The sequence below is a fragment of the Micropterus dolomieu genome, linkage group LG02, assembly GCF_021292245.1.
Source record: "Micropterus dolomieu isolate WLL.071019.BEF.003 ecotype Adirondacks linkage group LG02, ASM2129224v1, whole genome shotgun sequence".
In the NCBI taxonomy this organism is placed as follows: domain Eukaryota; kingdom Metazoa; phylum Chordata; class Actinopteri; order Centrarchiformes; family Centrarchidae; genus Micropterus; species Micropterus dolomieu.
The window spans coordinates 17,947,285-17,971,394 of NC_060151.1; the positions used below are offsets into that span (position 1 = coordinate 17,947,285).

A 24,110-nucleotide genomic window follows, 5' to 3' on the forward strand; every position below is an offset into this window, starting at 1 on the left:
CTGCCAGAGCCCTGCAAAATGACCTCCAGGAGGCCACAAATGTGCATGTGTCTGCTCAAACGATCAGAAGCAGACTCCATGAAGGTGGTATGAGGGCCCGACGTCCACAGGTGGGGGTTGAGCTTACAGCCCAACACCGTGCTGGATGTTTGGCATTTGCCAGAGAACACCAAGATTGGTAAATTCGCCACTGGCGCCCTGTGCTCTTCACAGATGAAAGCAGGTTCACGCTGAGCATATGTGACAGACGTGACAGTCTGGAGACGCCGTGGAGAACGTTCTGCTGCCTGCAACATCCTCCAGCATGACCGGTTTGGCGGTGGGTCAGTAATGGTGTGGGGTGGCATTGATGCTATGGACTGGCCCGCCCGTTCCCCAGACCTGAACCCAATTGAGCACATCTGGGACATCATGTCTCGCTCCATCCACCAACGCCACGTTGCACCACAGACTGTCCAGGAGTTGGTGGGTGCTTTAGTCCAGGTCTGGGAGGAGATCCCTCAGGAGACCATCTGCCACCTCATCAGGAGCATGCCCAGGCGTTGTAGGGAGGTCATACAGGCACGTGGAGGCCACACACACTACTGAGCCTCATTTTGACTTATTTTAAGGACATTACATCAAAGTTGGATCGGCCTGTAGTGTGGTTTTCCACTTTGATTTTGAGTGACTCCAAATCCAGACCTCCATGGGTTGATAAATTTGATTTCCATTGATAATTTTTGTGTGATTTTGTGGTCAGCATTCAACTATGTAAAGAAAGGAGTATTTAATGAGATTATTTCATTCATTCAGATCTAGGATGTGTTATTTTAGTGTTCCCTTTATTTTTTTGAGCAGTGTATTACACTGAACCTTTAAATGGTTTCACTTAAAAATGCCCATTTAAATTTTCTGAAGCCCAAGGTGACATCTTCAGATGCTTTTTTTTTCCTAACCACTTATCAAAACCCAAAGATATCAAATCACATAATACAAAGAAAAGTGGCAAATTCTCTTTATTGAGAATCTGTAACTAGGTTATATTTGGCATCTTTGCTTCATATATGATTAAATAATTATCTAAATATCGATACTGTATGTTTGGTTCTTTTTGCTACCACTTCATTTATGCTCTCTAATTTTGTTGAGCGCAGCTAAAATTTAGTCAGCCCATAGAAACAGATCTTTTTTAGTGCAGATTCCTATTCCCTCCACTGCCAGCAGGGTGAATGATGTCATGTTTTATCTTCGCTGCTATGTTGTCCTGACACTTTTCTTTGTCTCCTCTTATCCTGCAGGTTTACGAGGGTTAATAAACCTGGGTAACACGTGTTTCATGAACTGTATTGTTCAGGCCCTAACACACACACCGCTGCTGCGAGACTTCTTCCTCTCCGACAGACACAAATGCGAGATGCAATCTAACTCCTGTCTTGTGTGCGAGATGTCGCAGCTCTTTCAGGAGGTACGATCCCCAGTGTGCCTGTGTGAACTTGTTACATAGGTTTGTATAATCCCGCAAAGAGAAGAAGAACTTGTGATTTAAAGATTAGCCATAATTTGAGGTTTTATTTAACGATATAATACAAAATGTTCTCTTGCAGTGTAACCCACTGCAGAAGGCTGAGTCACTGTTGTGCTCTTTTGTTGAGTCCAAAGAGAGAGGCAGAGAGGAGGGGAAAAAATCCTGCTTGAAAGGAATGTACAGAGCCACATACAAATGAATGAGCAGAGCGCAGTAATTATACTTTTATTGAACCTGATTAGTCCATGCCAATTATGTTGCACAGCCATTTTTAGCCTTTTTAATCCCTGTTCTTTGACATAAAAGTTAGCCTTTTACATCTAACAAACTCATCGGCCCTGAATGTTATGTAATTTCTGCCTGGTCTGCTCCCACACTGCCTCGCTTTTTTTTTTCTTACACCCTCTCACTTCCCAGTATATATGGGCCCACAGATGGCAAGTGGTGCTATAATGAGTTGAGTCATCTCCCCACCCCCCCACCCCCACCCCCTCCACAACACACACACACACACACACACACACACACACACACACATATGGAGCCCTGCCCTGTCTCACTTGGCTGAACCGTTCAGCTACATAACGCACAAAGGAGGTAATCGCTCACCTCTATCACCCAGGGAGGCAGACATTGATTGAGTATTCAGCTGTGCAAGTGAGAGAAAATTCAGGGTCAGTCATACAAGAAAAATTAATCTATTTAAACACTCCCTAACACACATCATCATTCCAAAGTCTTTCTCCCGCCACACCTTTCCCCATTCTCGAATTTCGTCGCTTACTTGCACCCTCTACCTTTTTTAACCCGCCTCCATATTGTCATCAAAAGCGGTCTTTAGACTTTGCAGACGCACGCAAACACACACACACACACACAGCTTTTTAGATGTGAAGGTGAGAGACGCGGCCCTCTTTGATCAGCCACTCTCTCTGTCTCTCTCTCCCCTCGTTTCTTCCTCTTCTTGTAGCGTTGTTCGTTTGTCAACCACCTTCAAACTGCCGAAAAGGAGTTTGCAAGAAGCAGGATATGTCAGCGTGGCATGTCCCCCACCTGCCACCCCCACTCACAGCTCAATCCGATTTCAAAGCGAGCTGTGGAGAATAAAGCGAGGAATGCACGACATCTACATGTAGAGAAATGAGAGCCCTCTCTGGCGTTAATGAGCTCTGGTTGGAACTTCAGATGTTTGCGCCCTGCCAACTCTGGCGCTCCGCTCAGATGTTACTTTTCTTACGCACATCTCCTGACCCTGACCTGGATTGTCACTCACTAGATTTCCCATGGCAACCCAAAGACCACAACACTTCACAGATGGATGTTTTTTTTTGCTCCAAACGCTCCCACTGTCAGCCACTTTATCTTCTCTCTCTTGTATCTTACAGCTGTCCTCTCTACGGATGCGCTTAGAGCTGGTGCTGTTAGGTGACATGCTGGAATTCATTCATATCTGATGAAAAGTAGCAGTTAAAAGAGTCGCCTTGACTGAGAAAACGTTTGTGTTACCGTTTCAGTAGTGAATCATAGATGGCGGTGAGCAATGTAGCTGTGAGAAATTGGCAAAGAGGTGATAAAATATAATGCTCCCAGTAACACCTGGGAAAAATAGGCTAACCCCCCTCTCCTCCTCCTCCTCACCCCCACCACCTCTCCCATCTTTCTTTCTTGCTCTCAGTTCTACTCGGGCCACCGTTCGCCCCACATTCCCTTCCGGCTGCTGCACCTGGTGTGGACTCATGCGCGTCACCTCGCAGGCTACGAGCAGCAAGACGCCCACGAGTTCCTCATCGCAGCATTGGATGTACTACACAGGCACTGCAAAGGGGACACCATCAGTAAGCTATATAACAAAATATCACTCCCAGAGTTAAAACATCCTAGTATGTTGTCTATAAATCTAGTAAGTTAAAAGGGTTTACTCTAGATTTTTTTTTTTTTTTTTTTTTTTTTGCATGTGCATCTTTTTTATATTTTCTGTCAGGCCAGATTGAGAGGAGTGTTTCTGGGACTGGGCCACCTACTGTCTCTGATCCAGCATGTGGGGGTCGCACCTTAGATCCACCCACAGAGCACAGTGCCTTACTTCACTGGAAACATACTGAAGGAGAGTGACAATGGTGTGTACCAGGGGGACGGCAAGCAAGCAGTGTGAGGAATGTCAATAGGCCCTGCTGCAGTGCAATAACTGGCTGATTCACCCACAGACCCAGCAGTGAGGCTTGCTTTGGTTCGATGTAGGGAATCCAGAGAGTTGTGAAGGGGCAGGGAGGGTCCGCTGCAGGGGAATGGTGAAGTGAGAAAGGGGGCCAGACAGTCCTTCAGAGGTGCTAAAGAGGTCGTTGGTGTTAGCTGTGCGTGTATTTATACTTTCTGCTCTTTGTGCAGGAGACGACAATGGGAAGAAGGCCAACAATCCAAACCACTGTAACTGCATCATTGACCAAATCTTCACTGGGGGCCTGCAATCAGATGTTACCTGTCAAGTTTGCCAGTAAGTTTGTGTGTCTGTCAATTGTGTTTGAGAATTTAAAAAAGTCTAAAGAAACAAAGGTGGAAAGTCCCACCTGAGGTGTTTGCTGTATATTCATTTAGATGGAGCATTACATCACCACCTATAGCCCTCCTCCCTCTTTTCCTACATGTACTCATCCATCCATCCATCCTTGTTGTCCTCTGATGCCGTAGTCACCTCTCACAGCTGGGATGATCAATGTGGACGCCACTCGTCCTCCCAGAGTGGGTGAACCACTGGTTGCGTCCTCCCACTGCTTTTATTTAAAGGCCTGGCCCCTGCAGAGCTGCTGTAAGGGGGGTTGTCTAGACAGCAGCACAACCCAAGCGTTGCCTGCCTGCCCCCTAGAGCTGTCCTGTCACATTAACACTAGCACGCTGCACTGAACTGCAAAAGCACCTCGCCCAAACTAGCAGACAAGCCGAACTCAGCTTAGTGTGATGTTTACCTGGCCTCTCACTGAAAAGAGACTGCTGATGTAGAAGTTGTGATGTTGTCTTCGGAATCATTAAACAAATCTCCTGTCGTCTGCAGATTACTTATGGGTAAGGCATTTAGCAACAGAAAATGCATTCCCAGTGAATCCCAAAGGCCTTTTTAAACAGAAATGGTACCATACTGGTGCCATATAACTGCATGGTTGCTCTCTCACCATCATAAATGAGTGCCCACGTGCCTTAATAGCCACCTGCTAATACCATTGGTTATGTCGACTCATCTAATAAACAGTGATCATGTGCGGCATACTGCATGCATTCTACACTGAAAGCCTCCATTTTGCCCGGGCTGCAGTCCATCAAAGTCATCGGGTTGTAATAATAAAAATTCCTTATGTAAAGCCAATTTTCTCTGATGTAACACTTCATTGAATTGCAAATGGACCTGGAAGAACAGTGTGGACATTATGCACATGCACACACTCCATCTTCCAGCAGAAAACATGGTCAGAATCTCCAGAGGCTGTGTGAATGTAAGTGTATGTATTGTCGTCTGTGTCATCATCATTTCATCATGACCTGTATTAAGTGACACACAAACCTATCCTCAACCACGCACTTATTCGTTTATTAAATGTCATAAACTGACCTCTCCCCCCCCCTCCCCCCCAGTGGGGTTTCCACCACGATAGATCCATTCTGGGACATCAGTCTGGACCTTCCTGGGTCATCCACGCCTTTCTGGCCTCTCAGCCCTGGAGGGGATGGCAGCACAGTCAATGGAGAAAGCCACCTGTCAGGGTCCACAACGCTCACAGACTGCCTACGCAGGTACAACTTCCATCTCGGCACCTGGTAGCTTATCTTTTCCCTACCTGTCAGGTTGTCTTTTCTCTTTCCCTGTCTGAACTACATTCCTAATCATCTAGGTTGTAGAATATATAATAGCGCTAAATCAGAGAAGCTTCTTGCAAAAAAAACCCCCCACAGATCGGCTCCCTTTCATATACAGTACTACTATTAGCTAAAACATACCTTAAAAATGAATCATGTTCATAACATTTTTGAAGGAAAAAAGATAATCGCCACATTTACTTTTCTTTCAATACTCCACCCCCCAAATTCACGGGTATCAGTTGTCTCCAGTTGTTGTCAAATAAATTTCATTCATGCCACCACTTGGGGGTCACATATGGTATCAGATCAGACGCAACAACCCTTTTATCCCTGGATCTCATCTTCAGCCATCACCAGGTTGGCAGAGCAGGTGTGACCTCTTCATTCTTGCAATTTCTTTTCCCTTTCTCCTTATCTTATTTCATTCCCTCTCCTCTCCACTTAACCCCCCCACCCCCGTGCCCTCACTATCTACTTCCTCACATTTGTCTCATCCTCATCCTCCCACTCTTTCTCTCGCCTCCTTTCCTCCTTTCCTTCTGACTTTTTTTTTTATTTTTTACTGCAGCTCCTCACACACCCCTAGTTGCTGCAGCAAGTCTCTTAAAGGTACAGAGCTGATTGGTGCTGTTGCCATGGTGATAGAGGCGTTGGCAAGACCAGCAGGGCTCTGGGTTGGGTGGGCTGACATACAAAGTGGCTGCACCAAATTTAAGTCAGTCATGGAACTAGAACTAGATGTAGAAGAATACGTTTCACTTCCTATCTTGTTTGCCCACATGTTCTCTACCCTTACTGGGATTGGACGATATGGCCAAAAATGTTATCACAATAATGTTTTTTTTACATCATTCGATATTGATAATTATCTCAATAAATGTCAAATCCTTATTTTGTTCAAATTTAAAGGCTGATTTTTGCTCCTGAGTGAAATTTGAAGAAACCAGATGGTTATTTGTGGTTTTAAACTATTTTTTATGGTCAGAACGTGACAAACACTTGATACCAAACAGTGGATCACTTAACAAATCAGAGGTAGACATTGAAAACAATTATGATAAAATCTTTTATCAACATATATGTCTTTTTTTCAGTCCCTTTTCCTCAACAAAATAAATATCTTAATAGAAAAATTAAGTGGTTATTTGTTCATGATTGAATGAATGAATGAAATCAAACATTTAATGAACATTTACTATATTATTATTATTATTATTGAGGAAAATTTTATTGTTATAATTATCATTATTTTTTTATTTCCCAGCCCTAGCTCTTACACAAACCCTCTCTTCTTCTCTTTTATTCCAACCCTCTCATTTTCTCTGCAGGTTTACGCGTCCCGAGCATCTAGGAAGCAGTGCCAAAATTAAGTGCGGTGGTTGCCATAGTTACCAGGAGTCCACCAAACAGCTGACAATGAAGAAGCTCCCCATCGTAGCATGTTTCCATCTCAAAGTGAGTCAGCCAGTGACAGCGTGCTGCCAGCTATCACTTGTTACGTTATCTGTCACCGTCTGACAATTTGATTATTTAAGGCTACATTGAGCTCTGATCATTCACACGTCTAATTTTGTCCTTACTCTAAAACAGCTGATACAGTGGTGTTCTGTAAATAGGGCTGTGTGATGCGGTTTAAACAGCCATGCAAATATAGATGCTTTATTAATTTATTTTTTTTCCTATTTAGTTTAATTGCATAGCTCTCTCACTCACTCACTCACACACACTCTCACTCACACACACACACACACACACACACACACACACACACACAAAATGAATGAATGATTGATTGATCCATTTTACCTTGTGTGTATGCAGCCTTACATCTTATGGAGGCAAAGTTTTGCAGTGACTTAGTTGTCAGGTACATTGCTTGTGCATAGATTCGAGTCAGTTGTTGGTGCATTTGCTCCTATTATGTAGCCCTTTCACACAGTGTCCCAGGACACCTCTGATTTTAATGGCTAGTACAGTTCTCCACTGTCTATGTTTTATTTATCATAACAGCATTGGAGGCCCATAATGTATTTATGATATTCATAGGAAAAGACTGCATGATTGTCTTAGATCAATCCAAGCCTGTGATTATCTTGTTGTGAATGCGTAAATGTACGGCAGCCAGGGTGGAAAACATGCATTTTCAATTTTCACTAGCTGCGTTTTTGTTTTGTAATGATGCTGTTATTTCTAAATATGTTTCTTCTCCCCTCCCCCCACGCTCTCTCTTTCCATTTTTCTGCCCCTTCCCCCTCTCTCTCCTCTTCCATCCTCCCTTTCTGGCCATCCCCAGCGGTTTGAGCACTCTGCTAAACTGCGGAGGAAGATCACTACATATGTTTCCTTCCCTTTAGAGTTGGACATGACGCCCTTCATGGCATCCAGGTAGGCCTCCACCTCTGGTCCTGCCAGTGTTCACATCCAGACAGAAATACACCGATGTTTAAAAAAAAAAAAAAAGACAACCCTGGAGCAGCTCATTTAACTGGTTTATTTGTAGTTTATTTATTTTATTATGTTTGCACTTGTATGATACACTATACATACTGCACACATCTGCATCAATGCCAAAATATCATTATTAAATGCTCCCTATGAATATGTACTAGTGTCAGTAGAGCATGCAGCAGCAGTCTTGCCCCACCCGTGACTGTAGCATCCATTCAGCTCTGTTCAGAGACAGAAAGATCATTAGAGGAACAGGCAGGCAGGATATCAGCTTTCATAGATGGGGTAATTCTGCCACCTAGTGGATTGATGTGCCGGTGTAGCATGTTTACACACACACACGCAGCATTATAAATGCTAACATCTTGGTGTGCCTCTTCTGTCCCCCGCAGTAAAGAGAGCAGAATGAACGGGCAGTATCAACAGACTGTTGATGTATTAAACAACGACAATAAGTGAGTACCTTGGGAAACGTGTGTTAACAACGAACTGATTTGTTAACACTCTGCCACTTCACAGCAGCACTGCAAATGGGACATAGTAAAAATTTCTCCTCCAGCACAGCACCACATCCTAATGACCTGAAGCATCCGACTGTGACTTCCCCAAATTAAATCAATTTGAAGCCTATTAAAAGCTGCTTAGTTTTCTTCATCCATGGCAGTTACAGTAGCTTTCATATTCCGGGACATTTACGTGGGAATTTACTGTCTTAAACACCATGATGCATTGCTTGTAGTAGACACAAGAGTCAGTATGCTCTTTGGTGAGGCTGCTAATACACACAAAAAGATCCCAAAAGAGCAACAGTGTGGGGCTTAAGACAAACGAAGGCACCCATGTGTGGGGAGGATAATAGGGGTTTATGATATACTTGTGTTAAAGTGAAGTCGTCATTGTCTTTTATTTCCAGGTATTCCTTGTTTGCGGTGGTCAACCATCAAGGCACATTAGAGAGTGGCCACTACACCAGCTTCATCCGCCAGCACAAAGACCAGTGGTTCAAATGTGATGATGCCATAATCACTAAGGCCAGCATTAAGGATGTACTCGATAGTGAAGGGTAAGAATGGAAACAGCACATTAGCAGTACAGCAACATTTTATACAGTATGAAATCTAAATCCAAATTTTCTCTTCCCGTCCCCGCAGGTATCTCTTATTCTACCATAAACAGTTCCTTGAGTATGAGTAGTCTTTGTGACCACTGACCATGAAGAACCACTGCTTCTAATGAAAGAGTCAAGGGACTGGGGGACAAGATGAAACAAACACACAAACCTACCTGAAACTCTTTGACTACCAGTCTTCTCCTCCGCCTCTGGAGGACAAAAGGAAAAAGACGTGTGAAATCATGCAACCTTTCAAAAGGAAAAAAACAAAACAAAAACAAGCACTGAGCTACTTCTTGGCATCTACTTGACAAAACTGAATGAAGAGGAGAGAAGGAGGAGGAAGCATCGGGCATCGCCAATTCCAGACTTGGGCAGAGGGAAGAGGCCCCACACCCCTCTCTCTCTCCCCCCTTTCCCTTCCTGCTGCAGGGGCAGAGTCTGAGCGTGACCGTCCGTCACGTTGATTGGGCACATCTGGATTTTTCTTACAGTATTCTGACCCCCTCCACCCATCCATCCACCCACCACTCCTCCATTTCTCTCCCATGGTGCTGTCGTTTCAACTGACCAAGCATTTAGTCATGATTGAGGGCAGTTTGTTGTCATATGCATATGGGACTGAACGCAAAAAAAAAAAAGAATAGAATCAATGTATTATGAACTTTGCAAGAACATTTTTTAAAGGTATGGTTATGATTCTTTTCATTTGTGACTTTAGTTATGAAATACTGTATGGATCTAGTATACATCTATTTTTTAAGAGCATAGAAAACATGGGAGAGCTTAGAGACGCTGCCTTTGCCAGTTGCCAAGGAAGTGCTACCATGGAAACTAAGCAGATTTGGACCCGAGTGTGCTCATGTTCCATTATTTACTGTGTTGATTGTTTTATTTTTAAGTCTGGTTGAGGGCAGGGAATATCTATTTTTTTTTAGAAATTCATTGAAATTTGAGTTTTGTTTACTGTTCTTTTCAGTCTATTTTTTTTTTATATATATATATTTTTTTTTACATTCTCAGTACTGTCATATGTCCCTCGCTGTCCTGGTACTGGAAATGTTTTTGGACGTATTATGCTTTCATTCTTGTGGAATTGTTGGTATAATGATGATGGTGGTGGTGATTAAATTGGCTCACCTTTTGCTGTTTATGAATTGTATGTTGAATGTGAGCTTTGGGTTTTGTATGTCATTCTGAAGAGAAAGACTACAATACATGAACTCCAGATGAGGTCCAATAATATGTGAGAATGCTCTGGTCTCTCCTCCTTGAACACCTTGAATGATCTGTGCAAAACAAAGCCTGCATGCCACTGGGCTCTCATGATCTTATAATATGTGAAAAATTGCCCTCAGTAATGCCTCAAGGCCTGCTGCCCATCATGATTATTGCCCTGTAGTTTAGGGATGGAAAGACGGTTCATGTGAGATGAGATGTATAGAGGGTAAAACAAAATATGGGCACTGTGCGACCATAGCCTGGCTCTGAATCCATCAGTGTTAATCTTCTCCATGGCAACTGTGTGGCTGGTGTAGACCGGTGTGGTTCGTGGTGTCTTACCTCTGCAGTGCAGTAAACCCAGTGCTCTATTCAATCAGTATGCTGTCAAGTCAGACTTTAGATTATGCACATACACATCAGGGTGTTGTGGTCTGTTTTTGTTTGAATATCACTGAATGTGTATGTATAAAAAAATAAAATAAAATAAATAAAATCACTCATGTATAAGATGAGGGCTCTAACCTATCACAAAATAATACCACATAAAAACCACAACCCCTGGTTGTTTAGCTGCTCTGTAATTGAAAACAAACATGCATATCCTTTGGTCTGCTGCAGGACCTCAGCTAGAGGGCAACAGTGGGTTTCTGAATAGTAAAATCAAAGACTTGTACAATGGTTGCACTATGGTTTTGATGTATCATGGAGCAGTTAAGGCCACCCAAGGACATTCAGGGACGCAGCTGAAACGAAAAGGAAGAGGAGAGCTTCATTATCCGTTTCAGTGATTAAACTCAGAACAAAACTGTAATGTGTATGTGCTTTATTTTGTCTTTATTTCTATTCCAGTTCCCTTCATAAGGACAATATATTTCCCAGAACTGAAGCGCTGTGGTCTCTGACCCATATGTTTCTATTAGTGGCGTTAGAAGCGGTCTGCTTTAATAAGAGCCCTGTCATACTGTCAGTGCGGGCCTACTCTCATGGTAGAACAAGGAAACGGAATGTTTTACTTACCAAGAGTTGATTGGCTGAATTGAGTGAGACACTGCAAACCTGTACTGTAGCCTTTCCACTAAAACTCTGTGATGGATTTTGGTCTTGGAGCAACTGTAGTTATGCATGATTTTATGGCGCCACTGTGTGGGCAAGCCAAGAAGTTCAGATGAGGTCTGAAAAAAAACAACAACATACAAATCAAATCAGGATTGTGTGTATATAAACACATTTCAGACTGAGAAAATGTAAAGACAAGGAAATTATACATGAGTGAGCCTTGCAATAAGACTTTTTTTCATACTTCTGTTATAACATACTGTACATTTCTACAGTAATTAGCAGCAGGCATTTACATTACCAAATTACATGTGACATGCTTAAATTTGTACATGTGATTCAAACAACTTGGTGAAATAATTCTCGAAGAAGATCTAAACTTTTAATTTAATGTAAACATGCAATATTTTAACATTAATATAAAAATGGCTTTTTATTTAAATGTTGTGTATCTTTTTATTTTTTCACAGAGAGTGGCATTCGACAATATTTCACTAAAAGAAAAAAAACTTAATGTAACTTATTACTGACTTTATTTAGTTTCAGCACAACTATACACAATCTTGGTTTGCTCCATTAATCTTGATTCAGTATATTCAATAAGAACAGGAACTGGAAGAACATATTTAATGCAAACTTTCCACGGAAACAGTAAACCTTTAACATAGCATTTGAGCAATTGAAATAAGTTTCATCACTAAAATTACTCTAAACCAAAACACAGATGGAACAAATACTAGGTGGAAATGCAGCTATTCAAAAAAAAAAAAAAGCTGCAAAATAAACTATTAGCATTGTTGTAAGAAAAGTCTTTGCTGGAAATGTAATTACTACAATAACTCCACAACAGTTGGTTGATATTGTACAACGTATGCATGTCCAGTCTGGATTAACAGTAACCAATGACATTGTGTTCTCTAAAGTAAGGTGTTTGGTTTGATTTTACATTTAATACTGCACATTAACACAAACTATACATTTTAATCAGGTTTAGTGTAACTGAGGTGTTTGGTTTCACAGCGCGCTGGATGGTAGCCTTTATTTATTTATTTTTATTAAGTCATCTGAGCAATGTCTATATTCATAATTCATGTCCAGAGTCATCTCTATATTACTGTTATCCTAATGAATGTAACCATGGGACTAACGCTCTTGGTCACTGTTGCTATGGAAACGCACTTGAGGTGTATCAAGTCTTTCAGCGGTAATGAGACATCACAGGCCAGGTAACAAATTCAGATAGAAGATTGGATAGGTGTTGAATATAAATATCATGGATGTGTGTGCTTCTGTGTATCTTGTAAGACAGACACATGAAGAAATTATATATCTCAAAACAACATGTTTAGAGTGGTTTGTATGTTTTGAATATATATATACATTTAAATATCAACAGTAACACATATACCTCACGTTTTTGAAAGATCAATGCGACACACACACACACACACACACACACACACACATTCAGGATTCTTTTTCACATTAATCATAATTTGTCACTGGCTTTGGTGTGTATGAGGGAACCGGCATATGTAGGGTAAAGGTCGAATAACTTATATAGATGGTAATCTGAATACGGCAACAGACAGGGAGTCACAGGATGGACTGTGGACTCCTGGAGCAGCAGAGTGATGACGATAAAGGAACACCAGAGCCTCTTGAGGATAAGTGTTCTAGCCCTTTTCAAATTCACATTTCTCAGGCACCCGGGGACAGAAACCACACTTGAAATGTGGCCGCCCAAAATGCCACAGAGGAGGAGGAGGATGGGTCAGCGTCAGCATACAAAGTGTTTACAAGTAGCTCTCAATGGGAGGCAGCATAGGACATCTGAAGCCCATTGTATTCTCCAATCAGTCCAAAAAAAATTAGAGAAACAGAGAAGTAACCAAAGAGAAACAACAGACTGTAATACAACAAAGTGAAATTACAATAAAGTGAACATTATTATTATTATTCTCTCTGTACCTTATTATTAAATCATTTCATCATTTTATAGATGACTCTCAGATGACATAAAAAACATGAGCCACTACTCAGCATTCATATAGAACAATTTAGAATCATGCAGTCTGGCATTTTGTGATAAATGCAGCTACTGTGACAACTGCAAACTCACAGCAACATTATTACAAGGTATACATAAATTATGTAAATAAGCCGTTAATCCAGTAGAAGCCAGGATACAAAGACATTACTTAATATAATACAACATTATTGTAGTTACTATACATCTTAGCAGCACTTTGGTTAGAGGCTGACCCGCTATATCGACCGAGCCAATATGTAATATAAATTATGCATGTAGCTATAATGAAGCAGCGAGGAACACAGTGAAAAGATTTGCCCATTGACTGATTATTGACTGTTTACATTTGATGCACTTCTATCACAAGTAAAATTGGTCACAGATCACATCAGACAGTTTTACTACAGAAGACCAGAAGCAATAGCACTGACATTCATTACGTTCTGTGTCTGGGGAAAAAAAATTTCAGTCAGATTTGCAGTTCCAAAACTAAATACAACTACATATGAAATGCTCTGACTCCTTATACAGTCTCTTTGCCCATACTCTGTACAGTCATTTACAGTCAAACCACCCTCCGTAGAAAATAACCTGCAGGCGAGACAGACACAAAAATAGAGGAATGATTAGGTTGCCAGTTTTAAGAACAGTATGTTGTTTCGCAGCGTATGTGCACACTGTTATGTTGTTATATTTGCACAATACGGGACTGTGGAAACTTGGCACAGGCCCTCTGCTGTAAACTATGTATATAATCCTGGGTCTCCAGGGAAAATTCATGTCAACCAGGGGACCAATTGCAAGTGGGCCTTACCTCAGAGTTAATACACTGAGAACAAACAGTCAAACAGATTTCATATTCATTTACAGCACAGAGCAAACACCTTTGCAATTATGTTATAATGGATTTGTTTACAGCCAGGGAAACCCAACAATGTGTCAAAGGCAGACAGCGGATCAGTGTAGTTCCACATTTGTTTGTTATTCTTTTCTGCTGGTGCTTTGTCCTCCTTAACAAGGGACATGTTCCTCTCTAAACTCCTTGTTTAATATTTAATCATGTCATCTTCCTCTCTAAGAGCTGACTGTTATTTATTATTTCACAGAGAAGGCCGTCTGTCTGTGCACATGCAAGTCCTATCACCTTCCTCTCAGATGCTGGTCTGGAGGTCGCCATTCAGCAGAGTACTTTGGGTCTCCGTGGGGTCATTCATCATGCGAGACTTATCCTGTCGGCTATCGCTGCGGTCAGCCTCATCCAGCCCACCCACCTTCTTAAGACATAAAACATTCTGGAAACTCTTCTTGAAGTTCTCCGACAGGAAGGCGTAGAGGATGGGATTCGCGCAGCTGTTGGCATATCCCAGAACCACCACGAAAGCAAAGGTGCTCCTCAAGATGGGAGTGGTGCTGATGGTCCCCGTCACCGAGGTGACGTTGAAGACATAGAAAGGCAGCCAGCAGAAGACAAACACTGCCACCACGATGGACACCATCCGAGTTACCTTCCTCTCTGAGCGCTTCCTCTTGGAGGAGCCCACGCGGATACCTGAGGACTTCACCTTAATGATGATGAACAAGTAGCAAAGGCAGATGACCATGAGGGGCAGGAAGAAGCCCAGGATGAAGGTATAGAACATGAACGCTGTGTAGTAGGCCTCTTGAGGCTCAGGCCACACGATGGTGCAGAAGCAGCTGTCGTGCTTTGCGATGACGCCGCTGTAGATAACAATCGGCAGGTTAACCATTAGCGACACCCCCCACACTGTTAAGTTAATAGTCTTGGCCATGCGTGGCTTGCGCCACTTTGTGGACCTAATGGGATGCACCACAGCCAGGTAGCGGTCGATGCTCATGACCATGAGGCAGAAGATGGATGTGAACTGGTTCAGTGAGTCGACGGTCATCACCACCCTGCAGAGCACAGGACCAAACGGCCAGTGGACCAGCGCCAACTGGATGGCGATGAACGGCAGGCCAAGCATGAAGAGCACGTCAGCCACTGCCAGGTTGAGGATGTAAATGTTGGTCACTGTCTTCATCTTGGCGTAGCGCAGGATGACGTAGATGACGAGGGCGTTTCCGCAGAGTCCCACGGTGCAAACTAGAAAGTACATGCAGGTGATGACCACCGTGCTGGTTCTGTTGAAGCTGTGGTCTGTGTAGTTCCCGTGGAGGTCGGACTCATTGCCCTGCATGAAGCTATCATACATGAGGTGCTCCGACAGGTTCGGAGGAGACGATGGGAAGATCCAGGTGTCCATGATAGCTTACTGTCTCTCTCTCTTGTCTCACGTGGATTACAGCATCTCATCTGCACACATAAGGACTTCTGTCAGTAACAGTGGGAAATACTTGACCTGACAGTTTAATAGTAACAGTTTAAAAACAGTTTTAGTCTAATCGACAATCATTCCACTTGATCGGATTTTGACATTGAGTTTTTGTTTTCCAGAAGATCAGATATTGAATGTGATCTCCGTTCCTTCCTCTAGTCAAACCACTTGCTGAGAGATGTCTGTTGAACCAAATTATGTGAATTACAACACTGCACATGAGTGACGAGACACAAAACAGTAATCTCTGTGATGTCGGTCAGAACAAAAGGTTTTCCTTATAGCACCTTTCGATGTTACAGTATGATTATTTATGTCATTTTGAAATAAAAGAAAATGTTCTTTTTGTTGCGGTAACTATGGGGATTTTATAGATTTTGTATCTGAATCTTATTTTTTGAGAACAGACTGGACTGATAGCATGTGAAAAGAAGAGCACCTCAGCATCAGTGCCTTCTACATGAGGCCTGACATTCCTCGTGTGTGTCAGGCACTGCTACCAAGGGAAATCACTCTGCCTACGACACAACAGTCGTAAGCTCTCCCTTGGGAAATTCTTCACATGTTGCTAAATGATCGGCTGCGACAGCTAACACTGAATTCTCTGCTGACACGTTTCTTCTATTTATTATGGTGTGGGCACGGATGTAAATTAATCCCAGCCTAAGTAATTGAATGAGGGGCATCACTGTACTGCCAATAGCCTCGCCAAAGTCAGATTTAAGTGCTTGTCACTGCCAGTGCACAGTAGGCAAACGTGGCCTGACAACTTCGTTTGGTGCCAATAACATAAGAGGTTTTATTATGCCAGTTTATCATTTTCACCATGGCAGCAGGACAGGGTGGACACTGCCTGGAGTCTTGTTTTTGGTGAATCAGCGACCACGTTTGTAAAGGGGATCTTTGAGCTCAGTGAAAACATCGTCTGTTTGTCTATAAATGTGGATCGCCTGAGTCAGGTGGACAGACAGACTATTGTCTAATGGAATGGTTGAAATCCCATTGGCAGGAACGTATTTTGTTTGTGTTGCATATTGGTAAACAAGATAATTATTTATTCAGAGACAGACTACTGAAATAAAACATAATGCCCTCTTCAAGCATTTAGTAGCTCGGTTGAGGTGAACAATAAATGGAATCTATCAAAAGTCCACAAGATCACTGTTGGTGTGAGTAATATTTTGCCAATATTATTTTCTGACCTGTTAAATTGCTGTATTTGAGGCAGTGTGCATACTGTGCAACAGGTTTTATTTCTGAAAAAAAGGCAAAACCCCTCAGCCCAGAGCCATCACAGTCAAAAGAAAGTGAAAAATGTGGTTTGCCATCAGAGCAACTGGTGAAATAATATTTTAATAAAGTGGCTATTATAAGTTCTTTGTGTTTTGTTTTTTTCATGATGTATTTTTCATTTTCCCTGTTCAGGGCCATGAATTCAGCTCTAACTGTTGCTTTTAGCGGTCAAAAGGTAGGTAATGGATATTCAGCTGAATACATTATAACATGCACAGTTAATCATGCAAATTCAGATTATGAAAAGTAAAGTGAGAATGAGGTCAAGTCCAGGAATTTCATTGGAAATGTTAGCAAACTCTGCACAGACACAGTTGAGGATTTTGTGGCATGATATCACATTTGCTTCAAAACACAACACATTAGCAATATCATTTTACCATTAAAACAGCACACTGGGAAACAATGAAACAACGCTATATAGGCTGGGGTTAGTGCTTAAACAAATTTTTTCAATCCTAATTTGAGTAAAATGTTTACATTAATCTGGTAATATTATATCTGAACATCTGACATGTGCACCTGTGCCTATCAATCACTTAAGTATCGTCTTACCTGCAACTAGATTTTCACTAAACTACGCCACTTCTGAACGGATAGAAGTATTTCAGTCTTTACGGCAGATTCATCTTCTTCATCTGCAAATATTCCTCAAGTTTGTCTCAGCGGCATCGAAGAGGAGATCCTCTCTGCAACCTGATTTTTCCTTTTAATAAGCCCATAATGTAGCCTGCCTGACGCGCTTGGAGGAAAGGACAAAAAGGTTGGACAAGCAAAGCAAATTGGCTCCGCACAATGCTCCGATGTGCTCGTACAGTCTTTGCGCGCCGTGACTGCTTCCAACTGAAGAGCGCCGATATGTTAAAGGGGCGCGTGGACAGCGCTGAGGAGGTGCTGAAGAGACTCACCCCTGAGCGATAGAGAGACTGTCACAGCTGTGATATAGCATATATCAAGTCCTGCATACAGATGGAGCCATACTTTTCATGGAGCACACATTTGAATGGCATCTTTAGAAATGCACTGACGCACGGAGTGAAAGACCTACAGCGCTTGTTGATCGTTGAAGTGGTCACTAAAACTTAAAAAGATATCTTAAAAGATATCAATTTAAACTGACAGCCGTTAACAATACGAAACACAGTAAGCAGGTAGGCATGTCTGGATCAAGGCTCACTATAACTTTTGTTTCCAATAATCCAGCCAAATGCTTGTTTGTCAAAATTTACACTGACTTGTTTCTCACAAGGGGCCAGTGGTGATGGCCGAATACAACTGACGCTGTTTTGTAAAACCCAGGAAATCCAGAATGCTATTCCGTTCGACCATGTGGACTTTCAGAATCAGACATGACAATTAAAGGTCCATTTATCAAAGTTAGATGACTGGTGTTTTTCTAATAAATTGCTTCAAGTTAGCTTCCAGCCATCAGAGGCAGCACTGAGAGCAAAGATGAAGAGTAGCACTGAAATTACGCGCCGTGAAAATCCCACATAGGCCTACGCCATCTGAGCAAGTTTGATCGTTTCATGAATAAGCTAAAATAAGGTATGTGAGAAGGGATGCACGCGTCGACATGGTAGTCTCTCCGCGTTGTAGTGGTTGCTGCGTACTTACATTAGCTGCACCCAGACCTCGGATTTCCTGATTTTCTCCAAACAGATTATGGTGGCCAGTAAAAATCCCAAAGCCAGTCCTCTAAACATCCCTTCAGCATACTGTTTGTAATGATGCAGAGGCCATGTCCATGCTTTTCAACACTTCAGCTCCCTTCTGTATGAGTGCAGTTTAATCTGCCTCACAGGTAAGGTGCTTCTCAATATCCCTTAAACTGGTGTGTTGGTGTTATGTTACAGTCATCATGTAAATGCAATCCAAAGTTGTGTAAAATTAAAAATTAATGTGTTTGAACTGTAAAGACAAAGTTGTGATGTAGCAGGGTGTCATGCTAAGTCGCATTTGACATTTGCTATGTGACTGAGAGTGAATGTGTGTGTGCAGCAATTGTTCATGTAGAGATTTTTTATTTTTTAGTAGTTTTATTGGCAACTGATAAATTTAAGGGGCATTGGTTAATACTATGGCAATACAGGTGCTGTCCCAGTTTCTTTAAAACTGCATAGAGGTGAATCTGCTGCAAAGCTGTGACCACTGAGCCGACAGCAGTCGTGACTGTTTTATTATTATTTATATCTGATGACAAATGCCACATCAGTCAAGCTGGAAGTCTCATCTTTCTATGAAAGCAGCTGCTCAGCTGTCACTGCAAACTTCTCTGCGACATCAAAAGTCAAAAGGTCCTCCACACACCTCATCACCTCAGTAGGGATGCTGAAGTGTTTTGCAGATTTGCAGTTAGTTGTGAGTGCCTCCAAGAAGCCTCCATCACTCCAGTTACAACAGGTGAGGACATGTGAGGAGTGGGTTATAGTGTAGGGAAGTGAAGCCTTTATGTAAATCAGCAGACAGAAGGGTCAACTTCTTTTGACGTCTTTTGGCAAGCAGCGTCTGTTTTATACCTGACTTGTAGGTCCTTAATAAGTTGATTCATATGGTAGAATATGTGAGGTAACTTATTATTTCTCTTGTTGTTGAGGAAGATAAGATAGAGATGTGTTATACTTCTTACTTTCCAGTTCTGGGAAATTAAGGTTCTTGTATTTTCATCATAGGCTTATTACTTGTCTTTGTCTTTTATAATTCACTTGAGCCCTCTAAGCACTGAGTGATTCCACAATATTCTTCGGCCAAGTAATTAAATGAGAGCTGGAAAATTAGCAAAACAAACCACAGCAAACTCCCATAGTTTTGCACAACTGTCAGAGAGAGACAAAACAATGGGAGTTTGCTGTGGTTTCTCTCACTCTCTGTGTGGAGGTTTTGTGTTGACATGAACCCTGCGCGGTGAAGGTGAAAAGTTCACAGGGGAAATTAAACAGGAGGGGAAGCATTACAACAATCAATGATGACCCATTAACTTGATGGATAGACAAATTTTGCCGTGACATTTGAACATTGACATTTTATTATATTTTATATATATATATATATATGCTTATTAATAACACAAACCAAAAGGAGCCTTCAGGTATTGTTTGTATCAGTATTGCTGCAGAATGAAACAAGTATGCCAATACGTATTGACATTGAATGATGTCCGGTGTGGCTTCTTCATGGCTCCCTGTCCCTGGGTTGATTAGTTCTGTGTTACTTTAACTGAAAGCTGTGATATAATGCAGTTGAGAGAATGTCAAGCTCGGGTGTTTTTTTCCTTTCTAATTACTGAGGCATGACCAAGCATCTCTCAGGTTCAGACCCTGAATTGAAAGCATTGATTATACATCCAGCCAGGGTAAATTGACAAACAATTAGTAGACTGAGGCAGCAGCAAAATATTCTCTGAATGCTACTGATGCTTTTGGCATTTTTGTAATGATTCTGCTATGAGAAAAAAATCAAATAACCAGGTGTTCTGAAAGGTATTGCTGCAATATGTTAGCACATGACAAAGGTATTATGTTCTTCAGGGGCCTCAAGCAAACCTTTTCTCATTTTCAGATTCATTGAGAGAGGAATAAGACTTGGAATTTGATCGAATGGATCAAAGTTGGTGTTGCTTTTTTACCATTGTTGGTGATTTGCCAGATACTAGGTGCAGTGCATTTAATAATGTCTGTTTTATGCTACCACAGATATAGTGATTGTCCTCTTTTTTGGAGATGCTGGATGTTTTTGTCAAGGACTGCTCCTTCCATCCACTTCATGTAATATTACTGTTGAATGAGTCACTTCATATATTTTTTTCTGTCCAATTTATTGTAATGCCACTTGTAATGACTCAAAATGTAACTTCATAACTTCCCGTCTCATCTTTTCTTGTCAGGGTGTAACGTCACTAGGCTACTGACATCCTGATCATTCACAGTTTGAAAGCTGAAGTTCTTCTTTCATTGAATTCAGATCTCTTCTATCTTATTATTATTATTATTATTATTATTATTATTATTAAAACAACATATCGTTTACTCTGCTATAGGTCTGTAACTAATGATTATTGATTCATCTGCTAATTATTGTCGTGATTAATGATTTTGTAAAATGCCACATTATTATTTCCCAGAGCCTAAGACGTCACTTCAGACCAAAACCCCAAAATACAGTGGTGTGAAAAAGTGTTTGCCCCCATTCTGATTTCTTATTTTTTTGCATGTTTGTCCCACTAAAATGTTTCAAATCATCAAACAAATTGAAATATTAGACAAAGATAACACAAGTAAACACAAAATGCAGTTTTTAAATGATGGCTTTTATTATTAAGGGGAAAAAAATCCAAACATGGATTGGATTTTTTTTGATTGACCCCTAAACCTAATAACTGGTTGGGCCACCCTGTGGAGGAATTTTAGCCCACTCATCTGTACAGAATTGTTGTAAATCAGCTACACTGGAGGGTTTCCGAGCCTTAACCACTTTTTTAAGGTCATGCCACAACATCTCAATCAGATTCAGGTCAGGACTAGGCCACTCCAAAGTCTTCATTTTGTTTTTCTTAAGGTGGACTTGCTGGTGTGTTTTGGATTATTGTCCTGCTGCAGAACCCAAGTGTGCTTCAGCTTGAGGTCACAAACAGATGGCTGAGTATTCTCCTTCAGGATTTTTTGGCAGACAGCAGAATTCATGGTTCCATTTACCATAGCAAGTCTTCCAGGTCCTGAAGTAGAAAAACAGACCCAGACCATCACACTATAACACCATATTTTACTGTTGGTAGGATGTTCCTTTTGTGAAATGCTGTGTTACTTGTATGTAATGGGACACACACCTTCCAAAAAGTTCAACTTTTGTCTCGTCAGTCCACAGAGTATTTTCCCAAAAGTCTTGGGGATCATCAAGATGTTTTCTGGCAAAACTGAGACGAGCCATTATGTTCTTTTTGCTCAGCAGTGGTTTTCTTCTTGAAACTCTGCCATGCAGGCCATTTTTGCCCAGTCTCTTTCTTATGGTGGAGTCATGAACACTGACCTTAACTGGGGCAAGTGAAGCCTGCAGTTCTTTGGATGTTGTTGTGGGGTTTTTTGTGACCTCTTGGATGAGTCGTTGCTGTGCTCTTGGGGTAATTTTGGTCGGCCGGCCACTCCTGGGAAGGTTCACCATTGTTCCATGTTTTTCACCATTTGTGGATAATGGTGGATAACACTTTTTCACACCACTGTACTTAGCTAACTATATGTGAAAAGCAGAAGGAAATCCTCACATTTAAGCTGAAACCAGTAAAAAAATTAATTTGGTTATTAAGATAGTTGCAGGTCAACACTATGTTGGGAGCTGTAGTTTGTGGTGCTGTTGAATTGTATTGCGTTATACTGATAGTTGTGTCAACACAGAGGATTTATTGCAGGACAGTTGCAGTAGACTGCATTTGTTATCATTTGGTAGGTGTACCTAATAACCTGGCAACTGGGTGTCATTTGCACAATTATTTAGAAGAGTATAACTTTTATAAGTTTAACTGTTGAACAGAGATATGTTAGAGGCATTCTAATATATATGTGTCAGCCATCCAGAGTTTTTTCTGTGGCAACAGTATGAAAGCAACAATCATCAATTTTGTTACTCTTTCATCGTGACTCTTATCAAAAAAAGCAGCCTCAGCCAACTTGTACAGTCTGCCCAATGTGTACTCTTTACACATTGCTGTTTATTTACATAAAATGTGTCTGGCTGCTATGATAAAGCCTGCTGAGGCTAACTCCCAGCTCCCAGGAGTCGCCGTGTAGTCCACTGTTGATGTTTTTTCCACTTGGTCTGTTCACAACGTGAGCACTGGGAGAGGCAGAATGTTTAGTTAAAGTTAATTTAATCCTCATACCTCTGCTTTTGCAACATGCCCACAAAACACTGTCCTAACACACCTCCAGGACATATAGCGGTTTTGCCTTAGTCTTAGATTCTGACATAAACTACGGTGGTTATTCAACAATTTCTCATAAAACCTTTTTAAATAGCAGTTCTGTGAAGCTCATGACCTATAGTTTTTGACAGTGTGGTCAATTTTGAGGTACATCTGTCATTATTCACTCATAATGGAAGTTTTCTTCTTCCATATTCTTGAACACAAAGTCCACTCACAACCTTTTCCAGAGCTTTCATTTTTTTGACATCGCTGTCTTTGAAGCCCATATGGTACATTTTGTAAGTGGTGATACCATAGTACTCTGTGTAGAACCATGTATTGAATTAGTCCAGCTGATCTGATAAGTACTGACCAGTGCAGACCGGGAACACCCCACAAGAGCTGCAGTTTTGAAGATGCTCTGACGCAGTCGTCTAGCCAACCCAATTTGGCCTCTATCAAAATGACTCCTTACGCTTGCCCATTCATGGCTAGGCATCAGATTTCAGGACAAAATCTCCACTTGCTGCTTAAGATGTCCCACCCACTGACAGGTGCCATGGTAACGGGATAATCAGTGTTATTCACTTCACCTGTCAGTAGTCAAAATGTTATGGCTGATTGGTGTATATTTTGCCAATTGATTTCTGATTGATGTATATTCAAGTTTTATGTCCATTTGTCTGTTGGTATTGAAAGAGGATTGTCATGGTGGGAAAAGAGTTTGTAAATCTGTGATAGTAATTCTTTGGGTTTAAATGAACATAGTTTTAGTAGTAATGGAGGAGTGAAGTTGTTGAAATTACGTATATTGATTTATCTTTTTTATGGTCTCTTTCAAATGCATGTCTTCATCAGCATTCATTCCATTCACATTCGATGCCAAATACCATGTGAGGGTTGAGAAATTGAAGCACGTTTTACCTTGTTTGATTAATGAAAGTCCAAGTCTTATTTGCAGTTAAAACCATTGGTTTCTCCATCTCCATTGTTTCTCCCAGACAAACTTCATTGTACATATGTGGCTTTGTACTGGTATGGTGTGTGCATTTGTCTGTGTGTGTGTGTGTGTGTGTGTGTGTGTGTGTGTGTGTGGTAAAAACGTCTCGGGTTACGTATGTAACCCTGGTTCCCCGAGAAGGGGAACGAGAGACTGCGTCGGTTACGACACTATGGGAACGCCTCTAGGCGAAGCAGGTCTGAACGTGAATGAAATCACTCCAATCCTATTGGCTTGTTGCTAGAACGGTAAGGTGTGACGGAATAACCGGAGGAGTATAAAGCACACCTGTACACACTCATCATTAGCTTAAACTATGAAGCAGGCGCTTCAGGCGGGGAGAGAGGTGCGGCGGGCCGACGCA

The 24,110-nt window shown here is 41.6% G+C and overlaps 3 protein-coding genes across 6 annotated transcripts in view; 2 read left to right on the plus strand and 1 right to left on the minus strand.

The window, feature by feature from the left end:
• The window catches only part of LOC123957122 (ubiquitin carboxyl-terminal hydrolase 22-like), an 11,146-nt gene extending 199 nt beyond the window's left edge, over positions 1 to 10,947 (plus strand). Inside the window, exons 2-10 of one of the 2 annotated variants that reach the window (XM_046029706.1) lie at positions 1,281 to 1,447; positions 3,183 to 3,342; positions 3,893 to 3,998; positions 5,129 to 5,287; positions 6,682 to 6,808; positions 7,647 to 7,738; positions 8,194 to 8,256; positions 8,715 to 8,864; positions 8,953 to 10,947. In XM_046029706.1, coding sequence (XP_045885662.1) covers positions 1,319 to 1,447; positions 3,183 to 3,342; positions 3,893 to 3,998; positions 5,129 to 5,287; positions 6,682 to 6,808; positions 7,647 to 7,738; positions 8,194 to 8,256; positions 8,715 to 8,864; positions 8,953 to 8,995 — 1,029 coding nt within the window. In that variant the 5' untranslated portion in view covers positions 1,281 to 1,318 and the 3' untranslated portion in view covers positions 8,996 to 10,947. The other variant, XM_046029711.1, reaches the window with a different exon arrangement.
• ccnf (cyclin F) overlaps positions 1 to 24,110 on the plus strand; it is a 40,001-nt gene that overhangs the window by 8,607 nt on the left and 7,284 nt on the right. The gene's annotated exons all lie outside the window — the stretch shown is intronic.
• Positions 13,684 to 18,057, minus strand: LOC123957112 (somatostatin receptor type 2-like). The gene is made up of 2 exons (XM_046029696.1): positions 17,409 to 18,057; positions 13,684 to 15,538 (listed from the first exon to the last, which is right to left on the minus strand). The coding sequence occupies exon 2, from the start codon at positions 15,486 to 15,488 to the stop codon at positions 14,376 to 14,378; it is 1,113 nt and encodes a 370-aa protein (XP_045885652.1). The 5' UTR covers positions 15,489 to 15,538; positions 17,409 to 18,057; the 3' UTR covers positions 13,684 to 14,375.